The 26,975-nt window shown below is 38.8% G+C and overlaps 1 protein-coding gene across 2 annotated transcripts in view; it reads left to right on the forward strand.

The window, feature by feature from the left end:
- epha3 (eph receptor A3) overlaps window positions 1–26,975 on the forward strand; it is a 268,476-nt gene that overhangs the window by 11,269 nt on the left and 230,232 nt on the right. For both annotated transcript variants that reach the window (XM_059968667.1, XM_059968668.1), the window contains exon 2: window positions 10,549–10,613. In XM_059968667.1, coding sequence (XP_059824650.1) covers window positions 10,549–10,613 — 65 coding nt within the window. The remainder of the gene's footprint in view (window positions 1–10,548; window positions 10,614–26,975) is intronic.

The raw sequence follows: 26,975 nt of genomic DNA on the forward strand, positions 1-26,975 counted from the left end.
ATATAGCTCAACTAAAGTGACAATTAAAAAATTAATTTAATTCTACTTCCCATAAAATCTTTAGTTCCTTTTGTTTTATTGTCCATTGTACCTGCACTTTTGATCTATCAACCCCTTTAAGACTATCATTCCACTGAATCAGTCAATAGTCTATCTGCACTTTTTTAAATTCATATACAACATTCCTAAAGAAATATTCAACAAATTACAATTCAGCATGGTTGAAATTTGCACAGTTTTATTGTCAGAAAACTCCAGCACTATATTCCAGGAATGCCTTCAGGTATGTTTTTGTTTTGTCAAAACTGACCAGTTCATTCTCTACAAATTAGCAGTAGCGACCAGGAAGGTGGAGTCCATGGCTTTCCAACAGATCAAAGTGTTGATGGCAGTCATAGACAATGGAATCAGTGGGGGGCAGGATAAATTTCCCTCTGCAATATCTATGTTTTGTTTAGCTAACTGCAAGGTTACGCTTTTTATTTAAGTGACCAACCTCAGCTCCAAAGTCATCAGCTTAATTTTCCCATGATTATGCATGGATTTGAGACTAAAACAGTTATTAAGATGAACTGTTAGCTTCTGAAATATTGTTTAATTTATAAACAAAAAGTGGCTATGTTGCAAATCTGATTAAGAGCAGAAAGTACAGAAAACACTCCATAAGTAACACAGGATCAATGGAGGGAAAGACTTAGTAAGGTTTCAAGTCAACAAATTTCATCAAAATCTGTCTGATGATTTCACATTTGTTGCAGTGATATCACATTTGTAAAAAATGAAATTATATAACACAAACAAAGACCCACACACATATGTGCAACTTCACTGAGAAATACGCAGTTTTTCCTTTAAGTGTTGGTTCCATTCATTCAATTTTTTGCAGGCACTTTATTTTTGAGATGCGGAGTCTGTCCCCTGGTGTGAATGCATTAATTGGCTGGCTACTCAGCATTTCAGTCAGTGCACGTAGATTTACATAAATCTGATTGTACTGAGAGAACCTGCATCATTCCTATTAGAGTAGTAAGCACCCACTGGGACTTAAGAAGAGCAACATTAATAAACAATAAGAACATAATAGATTGAAAACCTTGGGCCAGAGGCAGTCTGTTAGGTCCACCAAAAAGCTATAAGAAAAACAAAGCAGTTGTTTTCCCTGAAAACAATATTTTCATCCACGGCTTTTTGTTTGGGATACTTTCAAACTATTCTGCATGTTAAGGGTGCTTAGAAGCTAATACATTCATATAATATTTAAGTGTTTGTTACTTTAAAACGACATTTGTCTTAAATAGACATGTGTTTCTAATGAAGTAGCAGAAGAGGAGAATATGCTAAACATATTTCTCATGACAATTGTAACCTTATACTTCAAAACTTTAATTGTTAATATTTAAATTACATCTAAAATTGGAAATATTAATATTAATAATTTCATTTGAGTTATTATCAAAATTAGGTTCCAAGGTATTGTTTCAATATTAGCTTGTCCTATCTGTGCTGTATAATTAAATCAGAATGCACTCCTTTTAGTTCTGCCAGTGTTTCATATTCAGCTACATATCTTTTTGTTCAAATCTTTCCATCACCCAATCAGTTCAATTTCTTTCAGCTCTATAACTCTTCCAGAACACAGCAGTCTCCCAAATTGGATAATTGTGTCAGGTGTCCAAAACTTATCTTTCTACTTTCTAGCTGCGTAAGCTATAAATTCTGGAATTGCCCTTGAATGCACCCGTAACTTTCTTTCTGCTAATATGTTGGCCATTAAAACCTCATAAATTCTGTCCCAATTTATCCTTTTTGTGATTGAATTCAAATTTTGTCAGCTAAGTGTATCTAAATGCTAACAGAAATAACGTGCAATGGTATGGAAAACCTGGCATCCTGGTCAAGGCCTGAGTCACTGCGAGTGGACACAATCATTCACAGATCTTGCCTGTTGTGGGTTATGCACAGTTTGGCATCTCTGGTTGTTCTACCAACCTCTACGTTTGTGCACCATACATAAAAAAAAAGATGCAAATCACATCTAAGGGAAAGTACTACACCAACAGGAGAAATGTCTTAGATAAACATCCTTTGTGTAAGTATCCAGAATCCAACCTTTTTTGAATCCATATGTACATCATTTGGATTTTGTCTGTTTGAATACTGCCTTTAAAATGGCTAATTTTGATTGTGTTATTAGTTCCACCAAAGTAAACAAATTTCCTAGTGTACCATTCCAAGTTCAAAGTAAATTTATTATCCAAGTACACATATGTCACCACAAACAACCCAACCATGAGATTCATTTTCTTGCAGGCATACTGAGTAAATCTTTAATAGAATAGTAAACATAATAGAATTATTGAAAGACTGCACCAACTTGGGCATTCAACCAGTGTGTAAAAGACTGTGAAAATACAAAATGAAAGAAATAATAATAATAATAATAATAATAATAATAATAATAATAATGAATAAGCAATAAATATGAAGGACATGAGATGAGGGGTCCTTGAAAGTGAGTCCAGAGGTGTGGGAACATTTCAATGATGGGGCAATCCCCATTGGTTTAAGACCCTGATGGCTGAGGAGTAATAACTGTTTCTGAACTTGATGGTGAGAAGCATAAGACTCCTGTACCTTCTTTCTAATGGCAGCAGTGAGAAGCAAGCATGCCCTGGGTCTTGGGGGTCTTTGATGATAGGTGCTGCTTTCCCGAGATGGCACTCATTGTAGATGTGCTCATTGGTGGGGACGGTTTTGTCCATAACAGGCTGCTACTTTTTGTAGGATACTGTGTCATGCACCCAACGATAAATTCTGCATTTGTCATTTTTTTTCGCTGGCAAAATATTTTGTATCTTATTTTAACAAAAGAATAAATGTTACTTGTTTCTCTGGGATTATATTGGGATTATATAACTTGACAGCTGAAGCAATTTCACCAAGAGGCAGGCACTATAAAATATTTAAAAATATTTAACTCTGCCCCTCATTACTTGAAACTCTCAAATGGTAACAAAGTAACAATACTTGTCTGGATCAGTGAATTCTAAAAACAAATAGTTTTTTACACTTGATAAAAAAAACTCTTCAAGGACATAAAAATTGATGAAGCGGTTTTGCAACACACCAACAAATATGGACACATTTTAAGTATGCATAGATACACATGCATGTTCACAGTCTTATACACAGTAGATCCAGCTGTAGTGTTTTCACATGAAGTGACAATCGATAACTCTGTGGGATGGCAATAGATAACTCTGGATAGTTGGCAGTAGTAATTTAAACCATTTAATGGCTGTTCTGCACTGATCTCTTAGAAGACCATACATTTTGAATGGAGGAAGATGATACTAACCATATAACAATTACAGCATGGAAACAGGCCAACCCAGCCCTTCTAGTCTCAAATTTACACTCACCAAGTCCCACCGACCTGTACTCAGCCCATAACCTTCCACTCCTTTCCTGTCCATATACCTATCCAATTTTACTTTAATTGACTATATCGAACCTGCCTCTACCACTTCTACTGGAAGCTCGTTCCACACAGCTACCACTCTCTGAGTAAAGAAGTTCTTGTGTTACCCATAAGCTTTTGTCCCCTAACTCTCAACTCATGTCCTCTTGCTTGAATTTCCCCTACTCTCAGTGGAAAAAGCCTATCCACGTCAACTCTATCTATCCCCCTCATAATTTTAAATACCTCTATCAAGTCCGCCCTCAACCTTCTACGCTCCAAAGAATAAAGACCTAACATGTTCAACCTTTCTCTGTAACTTAGGTGCTACTATCTAAATAATGCCACTATCTAAAGTTTGCTTTGTGTTCTGTTTATCCAATAGTCCATTGATATCTTCCTGTAGTTACTTTCGACTGAAGTTTTCTTAACCATAGGCTCTATATTTATCTAAGGTATTGGTATGATTGAAAGTCCCATCACTTCAATATATGGAACTTAACTGCATACAGTCACTAATATTATTATGGATCGTTATGATTTGTTCTCTCTAATTGTGACAACTTTTAATCCAGTTTGTTTCTTTCTCTCAGATTACAGAGACTTCTCTGAATATTTGCAAGGCCACTTGCTAAAATCCATGTGAATTATATTGTTTCCTAATCTTATTGATCTTGTTCCCTTTTCAAAAATGTAATCCAATTACTCAATTACAGTCTTCCTTCAACAAACTTATGCTTGTTATCCTTGATTAACCTTTGCATATCAAACTTCCGATTTATGCTGTTGCTCAGAGTATTATCAATTATAATTTTATCAATATTTATTAGTCTGGCTGGCCTGTACTTATTCAACCTATTCTTTTCTTCCTTTTCAAACAATGCTACCACATTAACAGTCTTGCAGTGTTCTGGTAGCATTGCTGCAGCCAGAGAATTAGAAAAGGTTGGACCAATGGTTTCCTCCCCTTAAACAGAATGGCATGTATTTTATCTAGATAAATGGCTTGCCGTTCTGTTTCAAACTTTCCTCAATGGACTAGAAAGGTCCCTCCTGGCTCTGCTTTATCCCAAACACTCCCAGCCACTAAACCATAAGACACAGGAGAAGAACTAGGTCATTCTGCCTATCAAGTCTGCTCTGCTATTCAATCATAGCTGATTTATTACCCCTCTCAATCCTATTCTTCTGCCTTCTACCCATAACTTTTGACAGCCTTACCAACTAAATATCTGTCAGCCACTACGTTAAATATACCCGATGTCTTAGCCTCCACGGCTGCCTGTGGCAATGAGTTCCACAAATTCACCACATTCTGACTGCAGAACTTCATCTTCATCTCTGTTCTAAAGGGGCACACATCTGTTCTGAGGCTGACTCTCTGGTGCTGGACTCTCCCACTTTCTGCAGGTCTACTCTATGTAGGCATTTCTATATTCGGTAGGTGTCAATGGAATTCCCCCCTTATCCTTCTAAGCTCTAGCGAGTACAGGTCACTGACTATTTGGCAGTGTCCATGGCATCTTTTTGCTTCCAACAGATGTGGGTTAGGATACTGAGAGACAATACCTGGAAGACTGTGAGATAATACCTGGTAGATTCTTGCTATTATTGATAATCCACTTTCCATCGGCCTGCAAAACTCTTCAAGAGTTTAAGTCAACACTGACCTTCCTGCATGAATTACTATCTATTGTAGTGTAAAAAACCTAAGATTCTGTATAAAACATAGGCTGTTTGTGTCAGTGCAGGAGTTCCCTCACTAACAGATGCATCATATTCCACTGGATACCTTTGACGGGGATGTTCATTCAGGGGCAAGCAGCAGTAGTCAGGTCTCCGGCACTGTGCCTGGTCTGGGGTTCAGAGACAAAAGATACAATCATAGAACATAGAATAGTACAGCACAGTACAGGCCCTTCAGCCCACAATGTCATGCCGACCCTCAAACCCTGCCTCCCATATAACCCCCAACTTAAATTCCTCCATGTACCTGTCTAGTAGTCTCTTAAATTTCACTAGTGTATCTGCCTCCACCACTGACTCAGGCAGTGCATTCCACGCACTAACCACTCTCTGAGTATAAAAGCTTCCACTAATATGCACCTTGAACTTCCCTCCCCTTACCTTAAAGCCATGTCCTCTATCAATCAGACAGGGTGTCCCCTTCACTATCTAATCTCCTATCAGGGTGACAGGGATAGGAGAGGGGGGCAGGCAAGAGATTCTGTGGCTGCAGAACTGATGCCAGGGGGTGTGCACTTCCAAGGATGACTCCGAGTGGCTACAGAAAAATTCTCAAGCAGGAGGAATATTGATTTCAATCCAGATGCATTTTGGAAAGTTAAACTTGCATGGGATTTATACTACATGGTAGAGCACTTGAGAGGCCTAGGCGAGGATGGTAAGAACCCAAGTGCCGGAGTGTCCGAGACTGGAATCTAGACCCAGGGTTCTTGACAAGATGCTAGACTTGAACCTGATGAGACTCGATGAGAATCCGAATGAGACAGAAATCCGAAAAGCAATCGCAGACTGAACCAAGGCTGAGCTGACAATCGGGCCCAGAACCTGAGTACAGATGCTCTTTACATATCCAAATAGTGGCACCAATACATGGCTGCCAATTTGTGGAGCAGGACAGAATCTTTAAAGGGACACTGCCAGCTAGACATTCTCTGGAGAACTGGAGCATCTAAACTCCAGAGGCAGGCATGGTCAGGTGAGTAACAGAACCGAAGCTAGAAGTACAGGTACATAGATCATCAAAGGCAGTATCACAGGCAGGCAAGGTGATGAAAAAAGGCATTTAGCATCGAATATAGCAATTAGGACATTATGTTGTAGATACATAAGTTGTTGGTGAGGTTACACTTAGCATACTGTTTACAGTTTTAGTTGCCCTGTTATAGGAAAGATGGGTTTAATCTGGAAAGAGTGTAGAAAAGATTTATGAGGATGTTGCCGCGACCAAAGAGAGAGGTTGACCAAGTTGGGACTTTATTCTTTGAAAGGTGGGAGAACGAGGGATTGCTCTGATAGAAATGATTAGAAGTATGAGAGGTATGGATAAGGTAGATGATCATTCTTTCCCATCATAGAAATGACTAAAACAAGGGAGCATAGATTTAGTGAGAAAGGGGAAAGATTTAAATGGGTCCTGAGAAACAACTTCTTTTCACAAAGGGTGAGTGTATAGAACAACCTTCTAGAGGAAGTAGTTGAGAAATGCACAATTGAGTCATTTAAGAAGCACATCGAGACGTACATGGAAGGGGCGGGATTTGAGGGATATGAGCCAAAAGCAGGAATTTGGGGCCAGCTGAGTGGGTTTAGTGGTTGGCGAGGACTCACGGGGCCAAAGGGCCTGTTGCATGTTGTATTGTTCTATGACTCTATGCAATCTTCCATGAACCAAAAACATTCCATTTTATGTATGGTAGATGTTGGAATCTGCAGTTTAATACTTTTGTTAATCTTGCAGCTCTGCTGTCAACTGTTAATACAGTTTCCTTGCACCCATCTGCCCACACATCGGTTTGGTAAGGTTAAGTGTTACTGATTCCATTAGCACTTTGGTATCATAGCTAGTGCAGACTATATTATATTAAACAGTACTGGCTATGGAGGAACTAAAGACAGTAGATTAGTTTCAGTTTCTTCTGATTTCTTGGAACAGTTAGTCCTATATTAGAGCAATTCTTGACTGTTATTGACAACTCAGGGTACACATTTTACCTATAGTCATTGAGTTGCCTCTGGGTATTTCAGATCTGTTAAAGAACAATGTAAATTAGCTGATATTTCTGTTTCAGAAATCCTCATATCGCTGTCTGATAACTAGAAATTGGAAAGTACTTTGAACAGATGTTCCAATCTGTGATGGAGGTGCTGATTAACACTAGTCTTGGTTTCGTTTGAATAATGGAGTGCTAAGGTGTCAGAATTTAATGAAAAAATGCTGATTAATGGGGTAACACTTCAGAGATTTCAATGTAGTTTTAAGTGCTTTCACTGGGGAGGAAGTGCCATGGGACACTGCTGGTGATATTAAGTATTTCATGTCCACATACTTGCCTCAATCACCCAATGATTGCCCCAATGAATTGTTCACAAAACCCACAGCAGCAACCGTCCTTACTCCAGTCACACACAAGTATATTGCTCAGAATGATGCCTTTGCCCCTCTGTGTCTGAAAATGCAGGAGAGTAAAGATACCAAATGACCACTAGTGAGTGGACTACTTGTCATACATGAGGCTGCTAAACAAGACAGGAAAGATAAAAGATTGGCTAGCTAGCAGAAGGCTAGAAGTGGGAATAAAAGAGGCCTTTTCTTGTTGCTGCCGGTAACCAGTGGTGTTGTGCAGAGGTCAGTGTTGCATCTGCTGCTTTTCATGTTATTTGTTAATCATTTTGATGACGGGATTGATGGCTTAATGACCAAGTTTACAGATGATACAAAGATAGATGAGGGGGCAGGTGATGCTGAAGAAACGGGGAGTCTGCATGAAGGAACGGGACAAATCAGGAGAATGAGCAAACAAGTGGCAAATGGAATGTAGTTTAGGGAAGTGTATGTCATGTATTTTGGTAAAAGGGATAAAAGCAAAGACTATTTTCTGAATGGAGTAAATTCAATAGTACAAAGGGATTTCGAGGTCCTAGTACAGTATTCCTTAGAGGTTAACTTGCATGTTGAGTTGGCGTTAAGGAAGGTAAATGCAATGTTAGTGTTTATTTTCTAGAGGACTAGAATATTAAAGCAAAAATGTAATTCTGAGTCTTTATAAAGCACAGGTCAGACCAAATATGGAGGATTATGAACAGTTTTGGACCCCAAACCTAAGAAAGGATGTGCAGGTCTTGGAGAAGGTCCAGAAGACTTTGAACAAATATCTTGGAAATGAAAGGGTTAAGAATTGAGGAGTGTTTGATATATTTGCTAGAGCTTTCTTATTGAAACTTACCAGATATTGAAAGGCCTGGATACAGTTGATGTAGAGAAGATGTTTCCAATAGCGGGAGGGTCTAGAACCAGAGAGCACAGCTTCAGAATAAAAGGACATCTCTTTGCAACAGAATTGAGGAAGAATTGCTTTAGCAAGAGGGTGGTGAATCTGTGGAATTCATTGTCATAGGTGGCTGTGGAGACCAAGTCATTGGGCATATTTAAAGTGGAGGTTGATAGGTTCTTGGCTGAAAATATTGTGGGGAGAAGACAGAAGAATAGGGTTGAGAGGAAAAATAAATCAGCCATGATCAAGTGGTGGAGTAGACTTGATGGGTTGAATGACCTAATTTTACTCCTGTGTCCTAATGTCTTAGTATTCTTTTCCAAGGGGTTCATGATCACTATTTTCCTCAAGAGAAGTCCATGACTCCCCTCTTTCCCAATGAATTCAAACATAATGTCGTTGGAAACTGTAACATGCAATCTCTTCAGGATAGAACTGAGTGAGAGTGTCAGTATTTTAGCTTCTGATAAGATGTTGACTCAAACTCCCCTATGTCAACTAAATAGGATGGTAGAATTTCCATAATTTCATTCTGAAGGGTAAGCCTTGTTTGTATCTTGCTTATCACTCATCCTGTGTGGCCCACTTTGTCATTATGCAGCTGATAAGCATCAAGTTAAACCTGGTGTGAACTTGGATTTGTAAATAGCTGGAAAGACCAGGTGCAGAGCTTTTACTGCCTAGTGAAAGAAGTAATCCTTTCAGTGGGCTCAATTCAGGTCCCAACAAGATCACATCTTCTCTCATGCAGTATTTATTTGATGTTAGTCTGATCTTACTCTGTCTGACTGTAAGAAAAATGAGCGAAACTCAAAAATATTCTCTTGATTCTGAAACAATGTTAGATCATCTAGGGATGAGGCAAGACTTTAAACGATTGTTATTTCATTCAAAGAACATGGAACATAGAGCAGTACACAATGGTACAGACCCTTTGGCCCATAGTGTTGTGCTGGTCTTTTAACCTACTCAGATTAATCTACCCTTTCCTCTCACATTTTAGCTTTCATCCATGTGCCCATCTAAGAGCCTCTCAAATGTCCTAATGTATCTGCCTCTACCCGGTAGAGTCTACAATCATCCCTGGCAGTTTGTTCCATGCATCCACCCTACATAAAACCTACCTCTGACCCCGAGTGCTGTACTAAAAATTACGTTTCCTCGTATTAACCACCTTTGCCCTGGGAAAAGTCTCCGGCTGTCGCTTCTATCAAGCCTCCTCTCATCCTTCTTCTTTCCAAAGAGAAAAACACTAGCTCGTTCAACTTTTCCTCATGCCCTCTAATCAAAGTCAGTATCCTGGTAAATTTCCTCTGCATCCTCTCTAAAGCTTCCATATCCTTCCCATAAAGAGGAAGTTACTGTAAAAAAATTCACAGTGTAATGTACTAATATTGTACAATATGATAAGAATTATAATTCCTATAGTTCCTACCATATCATAAAATCCTGGTACTTGAACAGTGAAAGTGCATTCTCTTGAATTACTATAATATTGTAAACATTATAAAATGATACTCTCGTACCCTGCTGATGCCCCGGCAGCTGAGGTTTAGCCGCAGGCAGATTGGGAATTAATTTGTTCAGTTGGCACAATATGTTACTCTCACTCAAGCACCACATTCAAGATAAATTAATTGTGTATTTACCAGGATTCAACTGTATAATGCATAGTTTTAGACAATAGAACAATTAAAATAAGACAAGTATTGTTCAACAGTCAACCTTAAGGTTAGGACAATTAAATCCAAAGAAAATCTAAACGCACAATACAGCTCAGCTAACTCATGCTTGCCTTTTTCATTTTGAACAGTATAATTCTTTATGGTATATACTGTAGTAAAACCCTTACACATAATCCCTTAATAGTTATCTGTTAATGTGTCCAATTACTGTATTTCATACACAAGTTTAAGATTTCATTTAAACAGTGACTTGATATATAAAGAAATTGGCATTCAGATAAGATGCAAATTTATTTGGAAATTAATTGTCTGAACTCAACTGAAGAAAGTTTCTGTTGAGCTAACATGGGGCTTTTTGCTTATTGGCTGTTATTTGTTTCCACAGTTAACCTCCTGGATTCTAAAACTGCACAGGGGGAGCTGGGTTGGATATCCTATCCGATACATGGGGTAAGTTCAGACCAACAGTCTTCAGAATGCGTGAACTTAACTGATGATTTAAATTTTAACAACTCTTGTTCTAATCTGCACTTCATTATGGATTTGGTGTGGGAGTTTGGGATTAATGCAGAAAAATGAGCAATGGAAATTGTGCTACTTAGAATAGATTGGCTCAGTTAAGGTTTAATGATCATGAATATTCGTCCTGTAAAATCTCATTTTCATCTATCAGCAGCATCACAATGTTTTCCTTGTTTCTAGCCCTGTTCCCTCTCACTTTGGGCTGTTTATTTCTACCAACAGTTGATACAAACAGAAATTGAAAATGTAGATAGATTACCTGAATCACAAGGATAATCATCAAATTTGGTTAAAAGTAGAGTGTTGTTTGATTACAAATAAATGGTTATTTCGGTCAATAAGCCTAAGGTTCAGGAGAGTTCATTTAACCACTGGTTAAGGTATAAATTGAGCAAAACTGAACTAGTCACACTGTACACATAATATCAATAGACCATTAGACAGCCAACATGGGATTTTCTTGCAGTTTAGGCAATAATCTAAATTACATTGCAGGGAATGTATTAGTAGGTAATTATCTGAATTTGAGTTGTCTGTTAGGTGGACCTATGTGCTGGAAGACCACTTCAGAAACATCAGTGGCTATTGGTTGCCACTGGAAGCCCAGTGTTCGCTGACGATCATAGTAATGTGTAGAACATGTGGAACCATATCTCACTATCGTATTCCTGCACTGAGTTGATAACGCTCTCCTGAATAAAATGGGTGAAAAGATGAAGCAGAGCAAAATGACAATGTTACTCATATCCTAGTGGAAAATGCGGTTGTGGGTGACGCCAAAAACAGGACTGTCCTCAACTCAAACATACATAGTGGAGGTATGGCCATGCTGCAATTTGATTAGCTTGTATTTAGAATGAGCATCACTCCAGAACTGGTAGAAGCTTTTGGGGCATCTTTTAATAATGGGACTTTAGCATTATTATCAGGAAGGAGTTTAAAGGGAATGTTAACTTTATATATAGGGTCTATATTAACAGAGCAGAAGTCAGCCAAGGTATAGCTTGAATTTGGTTAGATATTATTCTAAATGCTTCATTGAATCTATTTATACACATAATAATTTAGAAATTAAATGGTCTGGCTTTGGATATGTTCTCCATCTGTTCTCTTACCATAGTCTTGAATTAACTTGCATGCACAATATGCATGTATCTCACCTATTGATAACTGGCACGACAATCATAACAGCCTGTCAGTAATCTCCCTGATGCTGTGTGTCTTGGCAAACGTACCAGAATCCTGTATAACTCCAAAAGGACTATTGTCTTAAAATATACTCTCCTGCCAGTATTGAATTTGGATGCAAACAAATCTAGATACTAAACTAAGCATGAATTGTTACAGTAGCTGGAATAAAGCTAAGGAGCCAGCTATGAAGGCTGACTCCTTGATTCATACAGTCAGTAGCTCCCTGATGCAGAGCCTTGTCCAGGAAAGGAGCAGGAGGTCAGTTGCACCCATCCTGATCTCCTGACCTTTCGTACTTCCAGGCTGCAGTATGTAAAGGCAGATCTGTGACAATCTGACCTTGTAGCTGGCCAGCGGTTCTCTTCATCGTCATCAACTAATAATTAGTGCAATACAGCTCGTCCATAATTTCCAGGCAGCCATTTGCATCTGATCCTCACTAATAAGTTAAGGCTCTTTTTAAAATTAATATTAATAATGTCATTAATTTATGAGACGCAAGTCTTAAATTTTGAACTTTGAACCTAAAAATAGTAGCTTGTAATCTTTAAATTTATTTATTTGTATTTCAGCTCTTTCTGAATGACTCTGATCATCAGAGACATTTTCAGTCAGTAGAAAAGCTGCCAATTGCTTTCTGGGCGGTGATGTTGTGGGGTGTTAGGGTCAGCTGTCTAAGGTGGGGTTTCCTTTTGCAGAATGCTGCGTCTCACCAAATGGCTGCAGAAGTGATGCCTGTAGGATATTGGAAGTCTCATAGTTACAAAGAGTGAATTCAAACTTAGTGATCCAATGAGAAATGAGCACCAAATGCACCATTGGGAATATAAACTGCTTATTGCATCACAGTGCAGATTGGAATCATCCTCTTACTCTGTCATTTTGTTATTCTCTGCCAGGAATCACTCCCTCTCTTTTCATAAGGAGACCATATTTTCCCTCACTAGATTTTATTTTTCTTTTTGCATACTTACGGAAGCACCTAAGTTCTGATTTTCTTACATTCCTTGCTAGTTTACTGTCATATCTTGTTTTCCTTTATAAATTCTTGCTGAGATCTAAAATACTTGCAATGTTCAGGCCTACTGGTATTTCAAGCAACTTCAGGAACCTCTTCCTTGTATTTAATAGTCATTTCAATTTCCCCTTTCAGCCATGGATTGACCACTTTTCCTGTTATGGTTTTGTGTTCTAAGTGAGACAAACCAGAAAATGACATTGTAGGTAAATTAAACGTTGATGCAGAACAGTGTTAAGAATCAAGATCAGAGAGTTACTTGATCTGTCAATTTGTCTTTTTTTCAACATATCTTATGCCTTTGTCATTTTAGTTATTGTTCTTGCCTGCCTACCTCACTCTTTCCTCTTTCTTCAGGATTCACCTTCTCCCCAGTGACTGTTGTGCTCACAATTCTAATAAAGAAACCCTGTTGGGATTAATATTTACTGTTATTGTTTTTTTTTATGTGATTCTTTTCAAAACCATTTTACACATCTTTCTGATATCCTGCCATCTTTCAAACCAATTGCATGCAGTTTTTTCACGTAGTTATTTACTACCTTGATTTATCAAGGAGCTGTATCAGTTGTTAAATCTCCGTTGTAGCAGAAAGCACTGAGAGGTGATGCTATTTCAGCAACATCTTTTCATGCCTCAGTGAAGGTGAACAGCTTTCTACCAATATAAAGACTAACTTCATTTAGCATGTGCAGCTTTGGATGTTAACAAATGATTGAAGTCTAGCTTTCTTGTGTTCCAGGAATCATTTATGAAGCAGATGGGTGCTAAGAGTAACTTTGTGACTCATTATATTTAACAGCTTAGTCAGCACTGACCGGCATGCACTTACTCCAGAGTTCAATGACAGAATCATTCAGGCCTTAGGATGGGTTTCAAGGATTATTTATAAACCCATTGCTTTTTCTTTCAGGCACTTGCTTTTCAGTTTTTCTTCTAAAGGAGATTTTAAAGCAAACCTTTGATAACACCAATTTCTCATGACAATGAATATAGATTGTAGTGGCAGAGCCAAAATATTGTGAGAGACCATCAGACACCTCCTATTTGAGTTTTCCCATTTTCTGTTTGAAATTATAGTAATAACAAATAATAAAGATAGTGAAGAATAAGCAATATGTTGTGTTGTGGGACCATTAAGTTGTTAAACCAATGGACATGATTTGGCAGAGTACAAAAAAAAAGAAATATTGGATTTCATACAGGACATTTCACAACTTCAAGACCCCCAAAGTGGTGTCCGTTCAATGAGAACTGTCCAAAGTGGAGTTTTGCATTGGACAATGTAAAGATATACTTAAAAATTATTGAAGAAAAGACAGAAAATATAGTAATGGTATTAACTATAGGGCATATGAAAATATGAGAGCTATAGTCCAAAGGGAAATCCAAATTGTCAATAGGCAGGTTGACAAAGATATTGCTGATAATGCTAAGATTGACCCTAAGAGATTTTTTCAATATTTTGGTAGTAAAAGAAAAATCAAGGAGTAAGTTAAGTGTTTTAGGAATAATAGTGGGATGTTAAATTATGCAGAGAAGGAGACAGCAGATACACTTAACTCATATTTTGCTAAAGTATTCACCTGCAAAGATGCCAGTAAGTGTAGAGAAAAACAAAGTTGTTTTAATTGACTTAGAGATCTTAGAAAGTGAGGTCCTGCTTCAGCAGAAAAGGATGAAAGTCAATAAATCTCCAGGGTCAAATGACATATATCCAAGAGTACTTAAAGAGGTCTATGATTATATATACAAACCCCTAACATTCCAAAAGTCACTGAAGAGTGGTGAAATCCCGAAGGACTGGAAATGGGCTAATGTTGGCCCAGTATATAAGAAGGGTGATGGCACTAACACTGGTAACTGCAGACCAGTAAGCCTAACATGTATCACAGGCAAGATAATGGAAACAATAATAAAATGTGGGATGGAAAAGCAGCTGACAAGTTCAGGCAAGTTAGCAGAAAGCCAGCATGGGTAACTAATATGCTGGAGTTCTATGAAGTGGCAGCTAAAATTCATGATAACAATAAGCAGTTGATTTTATTTACTAGGACCTTCAGAAGGCTTTTGACAAGGTACCCTATGAGAGGTTAGTAGTTAAATTACAGGAGGTAGAGATTCGGGGTAAAGTGTGCGAATGGGTGCAGAATTGACTCAAAACAGATAACAACAAGTTAAGCTGAGAGGATCATTTTCACACCAAGAAGATGTTAACAGTGGGGTTCCACAGGGATTGGTTTTGGAGTCGCTGCTGTTTTTAATTTACATTAATGATTTGGATAAGCACATAACAAATGAACTAGTAAAGTTTGTCAATGACACAAAATTAAGGGGATGGGTTGATAACATTCAGGCAGCAGAATCAATTTAGCTAGATCAAAGCATAATCTAGATGTGACAGATAAATGGCAGATGAAACAATGTAAATAAATGTAAAATGCACTGGTAATGCCACACCTTGAGCACAGTGTACAGTTTTGGTCTCCATATTGTGTGAGGGATGTGAAGGCACTAAAGGGAGTCCAGAGAGGGGCAACTAGACTCATTCCAGGGCTGCAGGGCGTGAACTACAAAGAAAGATCGAAAGGATCTTTTTATCTCTTAGTAGATGTAGAGACATGACAGACGGGTTCAAAATCATTACGGGTATAAGTAAAGTGGATGCCAGTTGTTACTTCAAAATTAATCCATCACCAAAGATGCGGGGCCATAGGTGGAGACTGGTTAAGGGGAGATTTCAGACGAACATCAGGAAGCATTTCTTTACACAGCAAGTTGTGGACACATGGAACAAACTACCTAGTTGTGTAGTTGAGAGCAGTCAAATCTAAACTTGATAGTTATTTCAGCATACCATGTGAATAGGAATTTGGCAAGCTTTGTAGGGCCAGTTGGCCTGTTCTTGTCAAAAACCTTCTAATGTTATGATGTTCTAATGAGGTAATGTGGTAAATTAAGTCAAAACTGGACAATCAGTAAGGGCTATGAACACAATGCCTGGCTGACTTATGACTACTGTGTTACTTGAGAAATAAATATTAGCCTGAGCATCTGTACTTCTCTTATAATATTATTATAAAAAGCATTACGTGACTTTTTACATCTTACTGGGAAGTTAGTCAGAACCTTATTTTAATATCCTGTTGGGAAGATAGTTCCTGTGGAACTATACCAATATTGTACTGACGTGTCTTTACTATAGGGAAATACAACCTAATAGTTGATATGGATTAAGTATATATTTGCATGAGTAGACATGATAATAAGTCCCTGGCAGAATAGTATACAGTAATTTACTTTCAAAATTCATTTTAAATAAGAGCAGAAAATGGTGAAAGTATTCAGCAGGTCGAGCAGTGTCAGTAGAGAAAGAAACAGAGTTAACGTCTCGGGTTAGTGACCTGTCATTATTATTCAGTTTTTCTTATGTTCCGGATTCCCATCATCTGCAATACTTTACCTTTGAGTTAATGTTAATCATTATTTAATCTTCATTGACTACACAGGATGACTCAGTGGTAAATTCAGAGTGGCCCTATCAAAATGCGTGTTGTGCTTGATGGAATAGAATATGATGAATTAAACAGGTTTGGCTGCTATATCCTCTTGGAATGCATGGGGATTGATTGTAGTTGAATGATCTGTTCTTGTACTTAAAGGAAAGGTTCCAAAATTTCCTGTCTTAAGAATCAGTTTTTCCCCATTTGATAGAGAATGCACCATTAACAAAATAAGATGGATGGCCTCAGTTTCTTTCTTTCTCTCTCTCCCTCCTTCCATCCTGCTGTCTTCCTTCACCTCTGGGGCCCGAGTTCAAATTTTTCTGACAGACAGAAGATCATCGCTCTAGCAAAGGGTAAATCTCAGTAAAGTTATCATTTCTGTTTGGCTCCAGGTGGAGAAAAAATCAAGTCCAAAACTATTTGTGATTCAGAAATAATTGCACAAGGTGACACAAAAGCCCTTTGGAGTGGCTGGTCTGGGGACGGGAGCTGCCCTACTCATGCAATTGTTCCTCTGAGCAGATAAAGAAGGTCATTGGAGCTCTCAAAAGGGAATTTCCAGATCTGACCAAATGCCCATCAACATCTTTTTAGAGTCTTTTTATGAAGGTGGTGGATGTGATTTTTTTTAATTCTCTCTTGATAATGCCAAATTGAAATTGTTCCTCAAGGTATAAGCATTAACACCTAAACTTGGGTTAATGCCTGTGCTGAAAGGTAAGTGCTGCAGCGATGTTGGATATTCATTAGCAGGTAAAATATGAAGTTGGATGTCACATCAAATGGCTTTAGTTTAGAAACATAGAAAATAGAAGTCTACAGAACATTACAGGCCCTTTGGCCCACAATGTTGTCTCATCCATTGACCTACTCTAGACACTGCCTAGAATTTCCCTACCGCATAACCCTCTATTTTTCTAAGCCATGTACCTATCTAAGAGTCTCGTAAACGACCCTCTTGGATCCACCTCTACCACCTTTGCTGGCAGTGCATTCCACGCACCCACCGTTCTTTGTGTGGAAAAACTTATCTCTGACCTCCCCTTTGTCCCTATTTCCAAGCACCATAAAACTATGCCTAGTTGTGTTAGCCATTTCAACACTGGGAAAAAGCTTCTGTCTATTCACACACTCAATGCCTCTCATCATCTTATACACCTCTATCAGGTCACCTCTCATCCTCCGTTGCTCCAAGGAGAAAAGGCCAAGTTCACTCATTCACTCAAAGTTTAACCTTACAAAAGTGTGCTGCCAGAGATCGAGGAAGAAATCAGCAATCTTTAATGTGAGTGTATATGGTTTAGAAAAAGAATTATGCAGTCACAGTGTTTATATTCAATAAGTGAGCACAGGGTTATTAGCCCTGGATTTGTACCCAGAAACAAGTCACTCATGTTAATTGTTGGCCTACAAAAAAAAAACCCATATCTACTTTGTACAGCACCACAGTGAGAACTTCCTTGATAGCGTCATGCAGATCCTCCATGGCAAGTTGAATAGTTTGCGTTGGAAATTCAGAGCAACTCAAACCTATAAACCATTAAGAAAAATATCTGTTATCCAGTTCAAACACGTATCATTGGTTTAATAGTCTGTTAAAACTATTTAAATCTTTATTTCTGTGCTACTGAAACAAAAAAAAAACTTAAATACAATTAAATATAAAACCCTTGGGACTTAATATTAAGTGAAAGAACTCTATTTAACCAGCCTTTCTTATTTGTGTTGGAACTGACCAGATCTAATCTAAAATTATTAACTCTGCTCTTCTCACTCCACAGATGCTAATTGATCTGTTGAGTAATCCTAGCATTCTCTTTTACCTCAGATATGCAGTGATTGCTGTATTGTGGATCTCATAGTTCCACTTTTTTTCTACTTTTCTCAAATATCTTAATTTCTTTTGTTTAGAGGGCACTGGACTAATTGCGATCCCTGGACAACCTTCGCCTCCACACTGTAACAAACATTCTCCTTCCCTCTCCTACTCTGTGACATTGAGTATGACTGTTTTCTCAGTATCCCATTTCAGATGAAAGGCTATTGATCAAAAACATTGACTTTGTTTTTTTCTCTCTCTGTAGATTACTCTCCAGTTTTAATTTTAATTTCAAATTTCCAGACTCTACCGCTCTCCGCTTTTCAGTGTTTAAAAATGAATCAAGCTTTTCAATCTGAAAATGGAAAAAATAATAAACCTAGAAACATTCAAATAAACTGAAACATGAAAGAAAATGTAAAAATGCGATCTTATTGGAATGGAATTGGTTTATTATTGTCATATGAAACATAGCAATAATTTAATCATTCACTTCCAAGGACTTGGTGACTCATGCTCTTAATATTATTTATTTACTTATTTTTTATTTGTACTGTTTGCATTCTTTTGTTTGTGTAGTTTTTTATTGACTGTTGTTTTTCTCTGTTCAGCTGTAAATGCTAGCAAGAAAATGAACCTCAAGGTTCATTTAGTGACATATGTACTTTGATAAAAAATTTACCTTGAACTTTTAACATGTACTGATGTACAGTGAAAAGCTTGATTTGTATACTGTTCATAAAGATCAAATCATCACACAGTGCATTGAGGTAGAGCAAGGTAAAATAATAACAATGGAAAATAAAGTGTAAAAGCCACAGAGAAAGGGCAATGAAGGTAAACAATAAAGTACAAGATCCTAACAAGGTAGACTGTGAGGTCAAGAGTCCATCTTATCATAATAGGAACCTTCTAATGGTCTTTTAACAGCGGGGTAGAAGCTGTCTATGAGCATGCTTTCAGACCTTTGTATCTTCTGCCCAAAGAAGGGAACGCCCAGCCTGGGTGAATCTTTGATAATACTGGCTCTTTTACCGAGTTAGCGAGAAGTATAGACAGTTTAGGAGAGACTGGTTTTCATGATGTTGCTGAGCAGTTAATTGGTAGAGGAAAACTTCCCAAACCAGGTCCAATCTGTCACACATTATTTGAGCAGATTTTCCCTTGTTTAGTTGTGAAGCTTTCAGCTTCATGGTCAACAAAACATCAGCAAACAGCTACCATCGAGCCTGCATAAAAATCCCAAATTTTTCAGCATTTAGTTATTATATGTTGAAATTTAGCTTTTCCCTACATATACTGGATAACACTAAATAGTTGAGTCATGCACTGAATCATTTGCCATATATTTTTCATTCTTGTAATAGGATTAGTTGATGAAAAGGTCAACAGGAATTTGGAACAACCTATTTACTCCATTGTTAAACTCTGTGTGACTTTTCACTGAGCTACCAATTACTGAAATGTATTTACAGTAAGCAAATATATGAGAACTGAAACAGAAACTGAGAAGTATTTCATCATGCAATGCTGATGGGATCCAATGAAGTTCAAGAGTAATATGTTTAACAGTGAATCATTGGATTATACAAATTATAGATTAGAGCTCTGAGTAATCATTAAAGTCCTTTAAACACACTGGATTTGTGTCAAAATGCAAGCACTTTTTAACAAAGTGGGCCAATATTGCACTAATTCTTGGAATGCTCCCTATTTTCAGATGAAAATGGGAACCTTAGAGACAAAATGCCATAAATGGAATAACTATTCTTCATGGCATTTAGCTGTTAAATACAATGTTTTTTCAATGATGCATAGGATCACTGAAATGAAAAATTCCATTGTATCAAAGAAAACCATAAGGAAATTAGATGGCCAAGTTGAACCACAGATAAAAATTACTGGAAGATGTTGATGTAGTTCAACTAGATTGGTTTCAATGTACAAGGCAAAAGACTGTGGATTCCAGGTCCCAGTTGTAATGCAGGCATCACTGTACTAAGGTGGAAGGGAATTTAGCTAAATAATGACTGAACTTGACAAGAAAGGCTCAGGGTAGGCGCACTTATCCTTTGGAGAAATGAGAAAGGCGTAAAACAAAAGGTTACTGTGAACAGTTACTTCTCATTCAACAGTTACTTTGAAGTAAAAACTAGAGGCTGCCGCACTATGTTTAGGAGGTTAGTTGTAACTAAATTTGAACATGGGTTCTACCATTAGATGGCCCCATTTTGTGGAAGAATAGCACAGGTGGTAGAGTTCCAGTAACCGGGGTTCCAGACTTTGGGTGCTGCATATGGGGAGTTTCCTCCTTGTGCTCCAATTTCCTCTCAGAGCCCACGGCTGATAAGCCACCGTGAACTGCTCCAAGTGTGTGGGTAAATGGAAGCCTCTAGGTGATGGAAATGCAGAGAAAATAGCTTTCCTGGGAGATTAATAGGGGTGTAGAATTGCTCTGTGCGCTGGCAGAAGCTTGATGAGCCGAAATAACCATCTTCTGTGTTGGATAGTAATGTGTCTTCAAGGTGGTGATCCTTTGGGGATCTATATTAAAACAGCATCAGGACCAATGTAGTTAAAGGTAATGAAGGTTACTCAGAATATTCACCTAACACCACTTCCCTGTGGCACACCAGAAAAAAAAACAACTCAGGAACATTTATGGATGTTTTTAAACTATTAGCGGTATATTTGAGGCAGAAGAGTTAAATAGTGTATTGACTTTATTAGATGCTCTCCTGTGGTGATAATGTGGTGGGCAAATATCTTCGAACTGGGTTCTGTTTATTGCCCCAATCATTTTATTGTGAGCAGAAATAATGGGAGTGCTTATAGCTCGCTGTAGAGGCATCTAAATTGTTTTAGTAATTAAACTGAAAGGCTTGGGTTTGCTGATAAGGTAATGTTTAGGAGTCAGAATGCTCCATTAGTTTTCTACTTTCCATGTTCTTTTGTGTTACTGAAACAATTGTGGCAATAATGCAGTGTATTGTGTTAATTTTGCAATGGGTGGAGGGGAAAGAACATTGGGGTGGGTGGTGCAAGTAGCAGAGCTCTCTGTTGCAAGCTGCACTGCTACTCAAGTGCTGCTCCCTCTCTTGCTCGAGTGCCGCCGGCCTCAGTTAAAATGGGCTGCTCCATTTCAAAGGCTGTTCGTGCAGGAGGTGCCGCTGTGGGTTTGTGGCAGGTTTTGTTTAGTGTCTATTATCTGCTTTGGCGAAAGGCTCTGCAGTGATCTGGAATTCAGTCTTCAGGTGTGCAAATTCAAGGACTTCTCCTTTGAACAGAGATGAGGAGGAGCTTCTTTAGCCAGAGGGTTGTAAATCTGTGAAATTCATTGCCACATTCACTGCTAAGTCACTGAGCACATTGAAAGTGGAGGTAGAAAAGATATTTTTATTCATTAGAGCATCACACAGTAAGGGATGAAGGAAAGACAATGAGGTGGAGAGAGAAAACACTTGAACCATGTTCAATTGGTGGACCAAACTCAATGTACCAAATGGATTAATTTTGCTCCTATTTCTTCTGGTTCTTGTTGTCTCTACTAATTGCTCCTTCCCAATGGTTCATGTCCTTTCTAGCTTATCAACTGAAATTTCCAAGGAGAATTACATTGTTAGGATTTGGTGCTGGTAGGTTCAGATGGTTTTTTTGTCTTGTCTATTACTTCCAGTGTCAAGTGTATATGTTGTTGACTGTAGTTTGCTAGCATGAGTAATGAGACAGTCATATATCTGAAGGGGAGAGATGAGTAGAAGACTAGTTTATTTAATGGTGAAGCTACACCCATGAGAAAAGTTTTCATTTTTTAGTTTGACCTCAACTTAGGCCATACCCCAACCTGCTATCATGCTCCTCTACCGCTGGCGTCCCAAACTGTAGTGACCAAGGCCTTTGTCTTAGCACTCTTAAAAAAAAGTCTGTTGACTGGGATGCACTCATCCTCCAGGAAGGGGAGAATCTCACTCAGCCATTCTCCCATATAACCATATAACAATTAAAACACGGAAACAGGCCATCTCGGCCCTTCTAGTCCATGCCGAACTAGAAGACTAGGTTACTCTCACCTAGTCTCACTGACCTACACTTAGCAAAAACCCTTCATTCCTTTCCTGTCCATATACCTATCCAATTTTACTTTAAGTGACAATATCAAACCTGCCTCTACTACTTCTACTAGAAGCTCGTTCCACACAGCTACCACTCTCTGAGTAAAGAAGTTCCCCCTTGTGTTACCCCTAAACTTTTGCCCCCTAACTTTCAACTCATGTCCTCATGTTTGATTCTCCCCTACTCTCAATGGAAAAAGTCTATCCACGTCAACTCTATTTATCCCCCTCATAATTTGAAATACCTCTATCAAGTCCCCCCTCAACCTTCTATGCTCCAAAGTATAAAGACCTAACTTGTTCAACCTTTCTCTGTAACTTAGGTGCTGAAACCCAGGTAACATTCTAGTAAATCTCCTCTGTACTCTCTCTATTTTGTTGACATCTTTCCTTTAATTCGGTGACCAGAACTGTATTCAATACTCCGAATTTGGCCTCACCAATGCCTTGTACAATTTTAGCATTACATCCCAACTCCTATATTCAATGCTCTGATTTATAAAGGCCAGCATACCAAAAGCTTTCTTCACCACCCTATCCATATGAGCTTCCACCTTTAGGGAACTATGCACCATTATTCCTCAATCACTCTGATCTACTGCATTCCTCAATGCCGTACCATTTACCTTGTATGTCCTGTTTTGATTAGTCCTACTGAAATGTAGCACCTCACACTAATCAGCATTAAACTCCCACCTGCCATCTTTCAGCCCATTCTTCTAACTGGCCTAAATCTCTCTGTAAACTTTGAAAACCTATTTCATTATCCACAACACCACCTATCTTAGTATCATCTGCATACTTACTAATCCAATTTACCACCCCATCATCAAGATCATAAATGTATATGACAAACAACATTGGACCCAGTACAGATCCCTGAGGCACACCACTAGTCACCTTTAAGCTGCACACACAAAATGCTAGAGTAGGTCATCTCATCAGGTAGATCTATAGAGAGGAATAGAGGGGAATAATTGAAACTTACATTCCCTATTCTGGTTTCCCTCTTACTTTTCTTGTCTCCTCACATCCATCTAGTTCTTCATCACCTCCCTCTGGTTCCCCTCTTTTTTCCCTATTTTCCATGGCTCATTGTCCTGTCCTATCAGAATCCTTCTTCTTCAGACCTTTGCTCTACCAGCAATCACCTCCCAGTTTCTTACTTCATACACAGCCCCCATCTGTTCACATTTCCCCTCATTTAGTCTCACTTATCACCAATCATTTTACTCCTTTCCCAATTCCCGCCTTCTTATTTGACTTCTGCCACCTCCCTTTTTAGTCTTGATGAAGGGTTGTGGCCTGAAGCATTGACTGTTTATTCCTCCAGCATTTTGTGTGTGTTGCTTGAGACTTCCAGCAAATGCATGATCTCTTGTGTTTATGGTGCTCCCCATTAATTTTGTGCATGTTTGCTGTATTTGTTCAGCTAACAGTGAGCACAAAATGCAGGCAAGGCAACCAGTCCCAATAAAGTGTGCTCTTGCATTCTCCAGGGAGTTTGACAATGATGGAAAACTCCTGCTTTTAATTTCTCTGCTGTCGCCATTGTCCCTCACTTTCCTACGCCTGTAACTGCACACAATGAGACATTTCAGTTTTATAAGCTGTGATGTTGAGGACAGCCTATCATAGTCAAGGAGCATGATGGGATAGGGTGGCAGGTGGTGGCCAACTGCGTTGAGAAACACATACAGCTTTAACCGCCCTCACTGCTAGCCAGTCAAAGCTGCCCGACAAAAGGGGCACATGGTGTATAGAGGCCCATTATCTCAGTGCACAAAAAGAAACCCCTTTATCACAATAATTACATCTCTTTTCCTCTGCAGTTAACCCTGTCCATTTGTTTAAGATTACCAGTAATTGCAAAGTGACACAGAAGGGTTGATGTGAGTGCTAGAAGGTACTCCCTGGGTGGTTCATTTCTATGCTCTTGTTCATTGCTGGCCCTTTATGAAGACAACTTTGCTATAGCAACCGTTCCCAGAATGCCTGAAATGTCTGCTTCTCTAACGGAGAAGGCGTGTCACAAAGATCAAGAGGCCTGACCAATACTAAAACGTATTCTGTCCTCCTACTGTTCCCTCACAGCCATCTCCCAAAATCATTGCTCAGCTTATAAATCTCGTAATCTAATTAAGGCTCTCAACTTCTGAAACAAAAGCATTGTTGGTTCATAAGTTTAACACATCCAGTTAGAATGATTTTGTTTTTGTCAGAGCAGTCAGCAATGAACATGCTGATAGGTTCCATGGTAGTAGTGCTTTACTGCTGTCAGAACCCACAGTTAGCTTTTCAACTTGCCTTTTGTTCTTTTTTTGTATCAGAATTGTAATGAGGAATCTACTTAACACCTCAGGTGGTTGCAGTGTTAAGTTATTTTGTTTCGGGTAATGGGGGGGGGGGGATACTTGTGGGAAGGGAAGTGATACAGAGTTCTGAACTGTAAGCCATATTTTGCTCTTGCCTATATTCACTCTTGGGATGTCCAGACAGGATTGGCGTCTCCAACTGCCTCGTGACCCCAGTGGCTTACTCAAAGTCTGAAGTCAAGTATGGACCAGATTGGGCACAGAGGCTCATTAGCTTTCAGGAAAGACATTAGAGAAGCAGATGGGTTTTTACAACAGTCTGGTAGTTTCATGATAATCATTACTGATAATGGCTTTTTAATTCAATGCTTATTACTTGATTTCAGATTCTACAACCTCCATAGCAGAACTTGAATTCATGTAGCCCGATCACTTGTCCAAAGTAACTTAAACACAGACACAAAAAAAAGTCTGCAGGTGCTGGAAATCCGGCGCAACAGACACAAAATACTGGAGGAACTCAGCAGATCAGGCAGCATCTATGGAACAGCTGACGTTTCGGGCCGAGACCCTTCATCAGGAATGCAAAGGAAGAGGGAAGATGCCTGAATAAAAAGGTGGGGGAGGGGAAAGAGGCTAGCTCAGGCATGGGCAAACTACGGCCCACGGGCCATATGCGGCCCGTTAAGCTTTTTAATCCGGCCCGCAGAACTTGATGAAATTATATTAATAAACCTTGTTAACGTTTTTTCCCCACAATTCTGGCGTTTTCCCAATAGATGACGCACTCTATATACATTGACCTTTGTTGAGGTGCAGTGTATTACTCCACATTTGCGCTTTACTCTTTGTTCGGCTCGACCTATTTGTGTGAACAGGCGTTCAGCGTCATGAACATCAACAAAGCCAGCCACAGATCCAACTTAACTGACCAACACCTCAGATCCATCCTGAGAATCGCCACAACAAAACTAAATCCAGACTTTAATGCGCTGGCTAAAAAGGGAGACCAACAACACTGTTCCCACTGAAATTAAAAATAAGTTTCTTCGTTGTGTTATGTAAAAAATGCATTTGAAAATATTTTTTTCAATAAGCCTTACATGTTACATGTCATTTCTGTTAAGTGATGGACATGAGTAGTGCGCAGGTGCATGTACGTTCTCAAAATAAAAAATGCGCTCCAGATCAAATAACGCACTCCGCATACTGGCGCGCTGTCACTGTTCTGTCCTTGTGCTGGTCGTTGTTGAGTTTTGGCACAGGGGACAATTGAATAAGAAGGAGCAGGACAAGTAGACCTGCCGTTTTTGAAATAAAGATAGTCAGGAGGAGAGTGATGATGATATCTTGAAGGATAACAGAATTTTCAGTGCTTTAAAATAATAACTGTTACTATTAAAAAAAGCTGTATTTTATTCATTTAATTTTCAGTGTTTTAAAAGTCATTTCAATAAATAGCTAAATACCATGGGACTTCAAGACAGATATTTTGTTGTAATGCATTTGTTCATTTTCAACTGGAATTAAAGCACATGTTTTCTACATATCCCATGATATTTTATTTTCTCTTATGAGGTGTATTACCAAAACGCTCCGTCCATCTGCTCCTGGTCCGGCCCCTCTGTCAAATTTTAGAACCCTTTGTGGCCCACAAGTCAAAAAGTTTGCCCACCCCTGGGCTAGCTAGAAGGTGATAGATGAAGTCAGGTGAATAGGAAAGGTCAAGGACAGGAGAATAAAGAATATGACAGGAGAGGAGAGTGGACAATAGGGAAAAGGGAAGAAAGAGGGGACCCAGGCGGAAGTAATAGGTAGTTGAGAAGAAGTAAAAGGTCTAAGTGGGGAATAGAAATTTGGTTACTGGAAGGAGGAATTGATATTCATGTGCTCAGGTTGGAGGCTATGCAGACGGGATATAAAGCATGGTTCCTTAACCCTGAGGATGGCCTCAGCTGAGCACAAGAGGAGGCCATGGACCGACACATCGGACTTGGAATGGGAACTTAAACAAAAACTGTCAGGCATGGATGGGCAGCAATGATGTACCTTTGTGTGCTGTTCCATAAGACTCTTAATTACAATGCCTTAAAATTCTAACTTAAAACAAGTTAGCACATGTTATCCTAACACTGCGGACCAGCTCTTGTTGGCTCTGCTTTGGTGCACAGCTACCCACCCATATCCACACTTATTTGATTTGGACTCAAAGGGGCCACTATGCTGAATCAGTGATACAGACAGCAATTACAATGACCAGGCCTGGGCTGTCACAGGCCTTCCATTATCATGCTGAGGAAACCTCACTCTGATATGGCCATGAAGGCTT

This window comes from Hypanus sabinus, chromosome 4 (genome assembly GCF_030144855.1).
Source record: "Hypanus sabinus isolate sHypSab1 chromosome 4, sHypSab1.hap1, whole genome shotgun sequence".
In the NCBI taxonomy this organism is placed as follows: Eukaryota; Metazoa; Chordata; class Chondrichthyes; order Myliobatiformes; family Dasyatidae; genus Hypanus; species Hypanus sabinus.